This window comes from Rhamphochromis longiceps, linkage group LG1, assembly GCF_057381845.1.
Source record: "Rhamphochromis longiceps isolate RC_006_pf linkage group LG1, R_longiceps_female_GT1.1, whole genome shotgun sequence".
Classification (NCBI taxonomy): Eukaryota; Metazoa; Chordata; class Actinopteri; order Cichliformes; family Cichlidae; genus Rhamphochromis; species Rhamphochromis longiceps.
This window is the reverse complement of record NC_140557.1, coordinates 36,801,706-36,812,066: the sequence shown is the minus strand read 5'-3', so window position 1 is coordinate 36,812,066 and position 10,361 is coordinate 36,801,706. Positions and strand designations below refer to the sequence as shown.

Genomic DNA, 10,361 nt, shown 5'->3' with positions numbered 1-10,361 from the left:
CCCTTTACAGTGGATTTCTCAGCGATCACATTTTGTCATGATGACACACAGACAGACAGCCTCTTCTGTAAAACTTCTGTGTTAGTTTTACAGAAGAGGCTGCTGATAATATGCTGCCTGGCATCCCTCGGGATGAATAAAGTATTCTGATTCTGATAGTCACAGAGTGAAAACAGTATCAGCTATGCTGTCGAGGCTGCTGATCAATGAATCTTATTCCATTTGCCCTGTGCTTTCTTGTATGCTCAGGATTTAGATGCATGTGGCAGTAATAACAAGTAATTAGGTTATCTAGTTGGATTCCCATCCTCTTCATCCTCTTAATATTGATCACTGCTACAATGTCCTGTCAGGACGTCATTACATAATGGGCCAGTGGAGTGTAAAACACTGTTAACTTACATCCTGCTGTCTCATTCAACTGGAGGTTATAGAGAATGACCCACCAAAATGTTTCTCTCCACTTTCTGAATCAGAGCCACCCTTTTATACTTGCATATTTTAAGATAAGCAGCATGTTAATGATTTTTGGAAGAGGTTTCCCTGCAACATCTATGCACCACTTCCTTTGGAACTGAAGCACCTAAAGAAAGCCATCATGGAAACAGCCTTGGCAGCTGAGACCAGCTCAAGATGGCTGTGGTTGAAGAGAGCTCACAGATGGAAACCTTCTGTAGATGAAGGCAGACTGCCCTTTGCTACCCCGCTAAAGCAAACCATACAGGTTAAAGTGAAAAAGCGAGACACCTATTGATGATGTGAAAAGGTTCTCAACATACAGGACGCTCTGACCATTCTCCCATTAAGGGACACCAAAGAAATCTTGCTACACTCTAGCACCACTATATTCTCATAGCTCCAATGATGTCTGCCTGCAGAAAGGTATCTTTGATGGGTTTTTTTTTTTTTCATGTTTACTGATTATAAGATACTTTTTCACTGTGGATATAGTGGTCAGAGTTCTTTTTCTAGCTCATCTGTGGTATTTAATTAGCGATTTGCATACTGCACATGAAGAGTATAGGGTATGCACTATATCAGTATCTGTGTATGTATATACACTGAGTCACTAAGTCCAATGACCGGCCTAGCTTAAGTTACGCGCTTTCTAATATGACATAGAAGAGAAACCTCTCTGTGTGCACCTTACTTGCGGGAAACAGAGCGGCGGTAGGCATAAATAAACCTCCCTGGAGGAAAGTCGATACTGTGGCTCACATGTCTAGGAGATGAATATCCAAGCCTGTCTGCATCTTAATAGCTACAAAGCACTGTGTATATAATACACCTAAATCTGCACTTTTATATGTGGAAGAACTACTAAAAAAGGAAATACAGCAGTGTCAGAGTGGAAGAAATAACATTTAAAGTTTTAATAACTAAATATATTCAAGAACATAAGAGTCTAAGATTTGTCAGCGTGGAGAGGAAGTTTGTCATTTAAATTACTTCGATGTGTTAAAAAGAGTAGGGTTAGTAGCAGCCTTGCCATCAGGTGTTACCATCTCTATCAAAGCAGACGTTTGGGCACTTTGCTGGTCCAGAGGAATAAAGGTGTATATTGACACAACACAACAATCTTTCTAGAAGTGGGCATTTCATCAAATTCAACATAAGGTCAGACCAGACCATACAATGCTCAGAAAAAAATGCAAAATCCCAAGAGCGACATCTCAGGTTCTACAACCCTCACAAAAATTCATATTCTTCTTATAAACTTTAACATGATAGTGAAATATTAAAGTTTATAACAATAAAAGTAGGAAAAACACTGAACGAGTAGGGGTTGTATGGAAGTGTTGTAAAGACAAAATCTAAACAGAGTTTGCAAAGTGCCAACGAAAAAAGCAATTAAATAAAACCTGCAAGACTTTTGGAACAATGTCCTTAGGACAGCTAAGCACATCATATCAAAACAAACACCCCACACTAACATCAAGCACTGATGGAGCAGTGATGATTTGGGCTTAGTTTGCAGCCACAGGACCTGGGGATCTTTTGGTTGACCATGAGTCAATCAAACAATTATAGATACTCCAGGTTTCAACTCATGTTATTAAGTACACATGTCCACAGAGTCAGTTTCTTCCATTCCAGCCTCTTCACCACTATGGTCAAGCCCGAACAGCTGTCAAAGGACATCAGGGACAAGATTGTAGAGCTGCACAAGGTTGCAATGGGTTACAAGGCTGTCAGCAAGAACCTGGGCAAGAAGATGACAATTGTTGGTGAAATTATTTGGAAATGGAAATGAAACATAATTCACCCTCGGACTGGAAGTCCATGCAAGATCTTGCCTCATGGCTTGAGGATGATCATAGAGAAAGGCGGTGGACCAGCATAAAACTACATGGGAGGAGCTCATTAATGATCTGAGTTAGTTGGGACCACAGTCACCAAGAATACCATGAGTAACACACTATGCCACAGTGAATTGAAATCTTGCAGTTTTAATTTAATTACTACATTTTCTAAAAATGTGTTTAGTCTATTTGCAGGAGCTTGGAAAGAAAGCGACTGACCTTCTTTAAATTTCTTGAACTGTAATTTTGTGGTCATGGCTTTAACTATAAAGTGATGGGCTAAATTAGCAGTTATATCAATTTCATTTTAAATCTACGATAAAGTAGGCCATTCCCATGGGGTCTGAAAAAAGATTGACTGCAGAAAAGTCTAGGGCAAAGCAACTTTTTGGATATCTAGAGCTATAGTTTCAATTTCCATCCATCCATCTGTGTCTTGATTAGCTGTTGGACTTAAACCTGATTTTAAAAATATAAACTAATCAAAAGTCTATTATTTCACTTCACAGAACATGCAACCACATATTGTATATGCTTCCAAGACTAGGTTGAAACAAGGTAACTCAGGCTATAACATACCTAACAGTTCCTCCCCCATTACTGAACAAATGGCAGCAAACAAATGTCTGTTATAGCCTTCACATAAAACATATACAAGGACAGTAACTTCTCCATTCATTCAAAGCTGCATCAATTATTCATAAATGCTCCGACTCCAGGGATCGATGCCTCTATAATGTGGACTGATATAAGCCCCTGGTCGAGTCTTGGCTGCAGCAAGTTAATGGGCAGACTCGATTTCATCCACTGCTCGAGGCACTTCCTTCACAAAACTCTGCACCACACCCCAATGACACACTTTATAAAATTACAGAATGAAGGGAGATATCAGAACAGCACAAAAGGGTCAAAAAGCAGTAAATATGGTCAAAGTACAAGTGAGAGTATCCCCCCAATTTATTTTTGTGAAATTACCAATTATTTATCAACTGAGGGGTGAAACTTGATATGGCCCTGCGTAAAATTGTAAAGTAGGCGTCACAAAACTGAGAAAAAACTTTCAGTGGTTTTTAGGAATCCCCAAAATGTATTAGGTTTGAATATGCCCTGCGACAGACTGGCCCTAAGAGAGCTGGGATAGGCTCCAGCCCCCCCCCCTCCCAACCCTGAAAAGGATAAGATGGATAATGGATGAATGGAACTGGCTTGATTATCATGAAATTAGGTTTGACATTTAGTTCCCATCAGAAATAACAGCTACTACTATCTTTCCTTGTTTGCAATAACATCTTTTTAGGGTTTTTTTGTTATGTTTTTTGACCAATACTTTTTGACATTTTATGTGCATTATAGACATTTGTCATCACAGCCATTTTATCATTAAATAATAGGTCATTAGTGTTACTAATCACATTAAGCATGCTAGCTAGGAGTTGCTAGCTTGTCATGCTAGCAATAGCATGAGGTATAGGAAGTGTTTATCCACAGAAAAATGATTAAGGTTGTGACACCATTCAGTGGTTTCTGTACTGGACACATTTTGATACCTTACCACTAGCATCATACAATCAAATTTTTTCCTTACCTGGGATGATTGAGCATGCATCAAGACTTTACCACTAGCATTTTATCTCCTGCCATGTTTGTTTTCAGAAGGGACTATGCAAGCTGTATGTGCAACTGTATGGGTACAAGTATATACCCATCATTCCATTAAAAATGCTTCAAAAGGCACAACACAGCAAACTACAGTAGAAGGGTCCAGTTAGGTAACTTGAATTAGTAGAGGTCAGTACTAGTTAAAAGTTTACTTTTTGACAAAGCTTATATATGGGCTGAATCAGGTGACCTCCCTTAGTTACACTGCAATATGCTAGGCTGCTGGGGGTTTCCCACAAAGCACTAAGGCTTTCTTTTTCACTCACGTTTTTCACTCACTGTGTGTTTATACAACACATTTAATAATTAATTATTATTAATATCTGCCTTGGCTCTCTTCCACAGTTTGTCTTTTGTCTGTGGTTGCAGCATATGGTTGCATCTCCCTGAGCCTGGTTCTGCTGGAGGTTTCTACCTGTTAAAAGGAAGTTTTTCCTTTCCACTCTTGCCAAGTGCTTGCTCATTATAGGTTTGCCAGATTGTTGAGGTTTTCCCTCTGTTGTTGTAGCATCTTACAATATATATCTTACAACATCAAGTACCCTGAGGTGACTGTTGTTATAAATGTGTTGCTATGTAAATAAAATTGAGTTGAATTGAACTTTAGGCATGATAAAAATTAGTTAAATATGATTTTAAGTGCTGTTATGTTCAGCATATTTATATGGGAGTCTACTGACCCTCTTTTGGTGCCAGTCTCTAGTGAACTGCAGTTTTTTGCTTGTCCACATTAGCTTCCTTTTTCAACCTGGAGTTTGCTGCTGGCTTTTACTCCGGCCATGGATTCCCAACCTAGCTCATGACACTTTTTAAAGAGAGTAAGTACCTTACTAAGGTTTTGTCATCTTTGTAAAGTTCAGATGTTTCATTTCAAAGTTTTGAGTGAAATAAATTGATCCGGTTGTTGACCACAACACATGGTGTTATTACCCTGTTCAGCTGTGTGGTAATGTGAAAAGCATTAAATATTCAGTTAAGAGGAAGTCGAGTGTCACTACATTATCTGAGATGTCAGGGATTTATTGATGACTATCCTTTATCTCTTTGAGCAGAAAGGGCACACAGAAACTCACACACACACACACACGCACACACACACACACACACACACACACACACACACACACACACACACACACACACACACACACACACACACACACACATTAAACCACTGGGAGTAATATTATTTGTTTGATAGATGTAGTCTATTTGTTTCATGAATTATAGATCTTCCAAAATGTCATGCAGAGCCAGAGGCATGTTCCTACTCGCACACTGTACACATGACATCATGCTGACAGATGAGTCCTATCAGCAGCACTTTCTGGAAGTTTTAACTGGGAAACTCAAAGGTTAGTCAATCAATAAGTAAAGCTTTTTAAAATGCTTCCTTGTTTCCTCCACAGAGCTGAATCATTAATCAGGCATACAGACTGCCTGTAAATCTGAGGCATAACCTCCTCCACAGACAGACTTAAAGCTTTTCATGAAATGCACTTTGATCTTTTAGGTTAAGCTGTGGTCCTGGTCAGGTTAAAGCAACTCAAAGCAACATAAAGAAAAAATTATAAGCACGGATAATATATATCTTTTGTGTATGGACCAAAAAAATTCTCACTGCTGTGGTTATCTTTGATCTTTTTGGGAGATGGAATTTATCAATGGACATGTAAGAAGGGATGTAAGACAGAAAGGAGGATGTTTCAGTCTGAATCTGAGACCGCCCTCTCCTTGCCGCGCTACCCCCAACCATTCTGCTGGCTCGACCCCACTCTACCTCTTCTTATTCATTCAGACCCGTCCAGGGCGGAGAGGAAACTGCTGCCCCCTCAGGGACTTGGCATCATAATTATATAGGAAGCAGAGCAGTCTGTCGGTTGTTAGAGGTAAAGAAAGGCTGCAGGCTGGTCTCGTGCATGGACACCAGTGTGCAGTGGACAAGTGGTCATAACATGGATGTGGAGCTCTATTTCTGACACTGTTAGGAAGGTAAGATAATCTCATGCATTAATCTTCAAAGAGGTAATAGCAACAAAGAGCGATTACCAGTCTGATGTTAAATCTCCTGCTGTATACAATCTGTTGCCTTTAATTAGATCATAGTCGGATTGTCAGTGATGATGTTTGCAAACTGATGCAAATAGAAATGTTAGGTATTAAACTAACACGTCTCAAAGTGACTTTGCTCTTGAATTATTTCTAAATGAAGCTTGAAAAGTCTTCAGCTTTGTGTGAACAAGTCCGCTCTTGTCTGCAGGATGTTTCTGAAGCCTTAATTAGATTTATTGCCACTGGAGATGATGATCAGTATAGGAACAAGCAGTGGGAGTCCACAGCAGCCTAGATTACAGAAAGTTCTCGAAGGGTTCTGTGTTAGTCACAAAGCACTTCTAATGGTGCCAGTTAGATAATAGAGCTTTACATTTACATCTCATAGCCCATTAACTTATTCACCCCTATATCATAAGAAACTTTTTTTTAGATAAACAAAGACACCTTTTAAATGCTCATACTCATATTCTGGCATATTTCAAACCTAAGACATAGTACAGTTGTCACAGAGTATTCTGTTTTTGCATTCGTCACAGATTGAGAGGTGGAAGCAGGCATGTCAGAGAAGAAGCCCCGGGGCTCAGACACTCGGCCCAAAAGTGGCTTCCGCAGCTGGAGCGCAGACAGTTACATTTGGAAGGGGAAGAAACGCTCCCGGAGCTCTCGCAATGGGTCGAGCCCTGGAGGCATGGAGATGGACGGGACGGAGGAGTTGGGTGTGGGGTCATCATCCTGTTCGAGGAGGCGCAGAGAGAGGAAATGTAGCTGCAGCGCTCTAGGGGACACGCTGACGTCTGGAGATATCGATGTGATGTGTCGGAAGGCTTTGTCACGGCGCTCTCTGCGGCAGAAGTTTCAGGATGCTGTTGGCCAGTGCTTCCCTCTGCGCTCTCACCATCACCACCACCATCACCACCATCATTCATCGGGCTCCTCGCGACCCTTTTCGGTGCTCTTCTGGTCCAAACGCAGGATCCATGTGTCAGAGCTCATGCAGGATAAGTGCCCATTCTCACCCAAGTCTGAACTGGCTCGATGTTGGCACCTTATTAAAAATCATGCTACCCACCCAAGTGCCCTCAAGGACATGGAGGCTCCCCTCAAACCTAGTGTCTCATCCACTACCTCTCCACCACAAACCCCCATCTCGTGGGAGGACATATGCTGCTCCCCTGGGCCTGGATGCACCAGTCTGGAGGACTGGGACCCTTCTTGTGCTCATGGGCATGAAGAAGGTAGGTGTGGACACACGGACTACATCCTGGTTCCAGATCTCCTACAGCTCAACAACAACCCATGCTACTGGGGCGTGCTGAATCGCTTTGAGGCAGAGGAGCTGCTGGAGGGCCAGCCCGAGGGCACGTTTCTGCTCCGGGACTCTGCCCAGGACGAATTTCTCTTCTCAGTGAGCTTTCGGCGCTACAGCCGTTCCCTACATGCACGTATTGAACAAAACGGCAAGCGTTTCAGCTTTGATGTGCGTGACCCGTGTATGTACCGTGATCCAAGTGTGACGGGACTGCTCAGGCACTACAGCGACCCAGCCACCTGCCTCTTCTTTGAGCCACTCCTTTCCAGACCTCTGCCAAGGAACTTCCCTTTCTCCCTCCAGCACTTGTGCAGGGCAGTGATCTGCAGCTGCACCACCTACCGAGGCATAGACAGCCTGCCGCTGCCACCTCAGCTCAGGGACTATCTCAGACAATACCATATTAAGTGTGACGCGGCCTGTGCTGTGTGACTAACCAAATCAGGCCTCATACTAAGGACAAGCAAAAGAAGCTCACCTTGGCAAAAGTACTGCCATTAAATTCTAACAGTGTTTGCTGTTACGTGAGGTTTAAGGATTCGATCTTGAGCCAAGGATTGTCATTTGTACTGCAGTTCCATTTGGTGTGATAGCAAACAATGGCAATTGCTGTTTTTTTAGCCTTTCAATATTTAGGAGTGACAGCCTCACAGAACAAGAAAACAACCACTAAAGGGGACTGTGGCGAGACAGCCTGAGTGTTGACTTAAGCAAGCCAACACTCCATTACAGAAGATGTTAAGATCATAGAAATGTTATGGTCTTGAACCCTGAACACAGCTAGTGCAGTCAAATGTTTGAGGTAAAGCAACTCTGGGGGTATCTAGTAATATGCAAGCATTATGGATTTTTCACTAACTGCATAACCGAACAAATTTCTACATTTCATGATATTTCATCCCAGCCTTGCAATATATCTACATAAGTACTTAGTATGCTTTTCTTATTTTCTGTCATGCACATCTATGCACTGTTACTCGTTAAACATTCATTCCGAAAGGTCAAATAACGAGGTCAGCGTCATTGAGAGCCAAAGGCTCAGGCTTCTGTCTGCTCTGAACACTCAGACCATTCTTTGGATCTTTATGATGTCACTGAAAGGGGATATCTTTAATATGTCCATCTGAGGTATGTAGCTCTGTATGTGAGCAGCAAAGCTCCACCCAGCTGCTGTTCAAAACTTGTATTTGCGATGAACAAGCAGCAAGAACAAATGTGACTAAAGATTAAAAATCTGACTAAAGGCCAAAAAGACGTAAAGCAACCCACGTCAGAGAGCGAAGAACTACAGGTCTGTACCCAAGCCCAGTATGAAATGAATAATGGAAAGCTACTAGCAGAGTCCAAGAGTATATATATAGAGTATATAAGGTCATCTTTAAACATTGATGTAATATAACACAGAATTCCAGCTGAATCTCTTTGGAGAGAACTGCTTTGTGCCGGATGGATTACTCGATCCTGCACAGGAAAACTGAATCAGGCAAATGGACCTGACAACAAGGATGCTGTTTTTAATTTGGCCTTTTATCTGCTACACAAAATGGGTTCAAACACCCTGCTGGCAATCAATACATGTAAGCAAATTAGAGATGCATTATGACAGGAAAGGAGACTTAATTAAAACCCTACGAGGAGCACAAATGTCGTTCCTTTTGCCTTTCAGCTCTCAGCTGCTGTGTTGAAAGGCAGCAATAAAATCTGCAGCTTTTCATAAAAGAAACACGCAAAATCACAGTTATTTATATATAAGCGGTTTATAAATTTCTGATCAAATGTAATACGATAAAACAGAAAACAAGCTTCAGAGAGGAGATGCCCAAACAGGACCAAAATAAAAGCTATATAAAGAAGGCTTGTATTTATTTTAATTTTAAATTTAAAAAAGAAATCAATATTTGAAGACAGTCACTGAGGGTTGCTGACCTGACATTAAAAAAAAGATCCTCTTTAGTCCTCATTCGGGGCTTAAGAACAACTAACCCCCACCCACCACCACCACCAAACTCATCAAAGTAATGACAGCAGTGAAAGCAGCTTACAATCAAACCTGAAACTAACTCGTGGCTGATGATGAAGGGCGGCTTAAACTGGACTGATGTGCTCTTGTCTCTTTGAATGCAGATACAGGCCGGTGAAATGTCAGCCTTTTGTCCAGCTTGTTCATTTGGGTTGCATTCTTCTCTCCAGCCACGAGGTGGCGACAGCACTACATCGATCTGCTCCGTTTGCCTGTCTTTGAAAGCGCCTCTGTAAATGTGTCCTAACATCAGCCGTGCCTCTAACCTGTACCTGTTGTGACTGAGAAACTGTTCATAACCATATATTGTATTCATACACACACCAATAAATTTGATTTACACGCCCTCTGTTGTGTGTCTGAGTTTATTTATTTATTTATTTGTTGTCATATTAGGATAGCTTTTAGTAGGGGAGACCGGGGATAGTTGTAACATTTTTGACATTTCTGTCTGTAAATTGGAGCTCTTTTAAGGTAGTGGATTCAAAATGTAATGCAAAGTATTTACATGTCTCTGCTATTAAATAGTGCAGCTATTTTCTCTGCAGCACAATTACCCATTGCATGGTATGGTCTCAAACACAAAGAGTGAAATGTTACAATTAACCCCATAGTCTGGTTTAGTTGTAACATATCCTGGGGTAAAATGTAACACAATGAAATAAGGGTACTAACAAAACATTAACATGTAATCTTTGTTTATTCAACACATGAATGCACTTAGAGCCATTTATGTAGTTATGTGTGTGTGTGACAGAATGCAGAAATCTAGCTTTTGAACATATACCAACCCCCCAAAAAAGACAAATTATGGAATTTTCTGCAGCTGAATATTTCATTAATTTTGGTTGGTCTTCCTTGAGTTTGGCCTCATTGGTCCAGTGGGCATTATAACCTACAACTCTTGCACCAATTTTGAATATAACAATGAAGCTGAAAAAATGTAGTTGTTCACCAGCATCGTAATTCCATTACTTTTTATCCTGGCTTACCTTGGTGTGGTTTTCAAAGTGCT

The 10,361-nt window shown here is 41.1% G+C and overlaps 1 protein-coding gene across 1 annotated transcript; it reads left to right on the top strand.

The window, feature by feature from the left end:
- The first annotated feature begins 5,743 nt into the window (after nucleotides 1–5,743).
- socs4 (suppressor of cytokine signaling 4) lies at nucleotides 5,744–9,683 on the top strand. The gene is made up of 2 exons (XM_085412549.1): nucleotides 5,744–5,954; nucleotides 6,554–9,683. Exon 2 carries the CDS (start codon nucleotides 6,574–6,576, stop codon nucleotides 7,756–7,758), a length of 1,185 nt encoding a protein of 394 aa, XP_085268675.1. The 5' UTR covers nucleotides 5,744–5,954; nucleotides 6,554–6,573; the 3' UTR covers nucleotides 7,759–9,683.
- The last annotated feature ends 678 nt before the right edge of the window (nucleotides 9,684–10,361 follow it).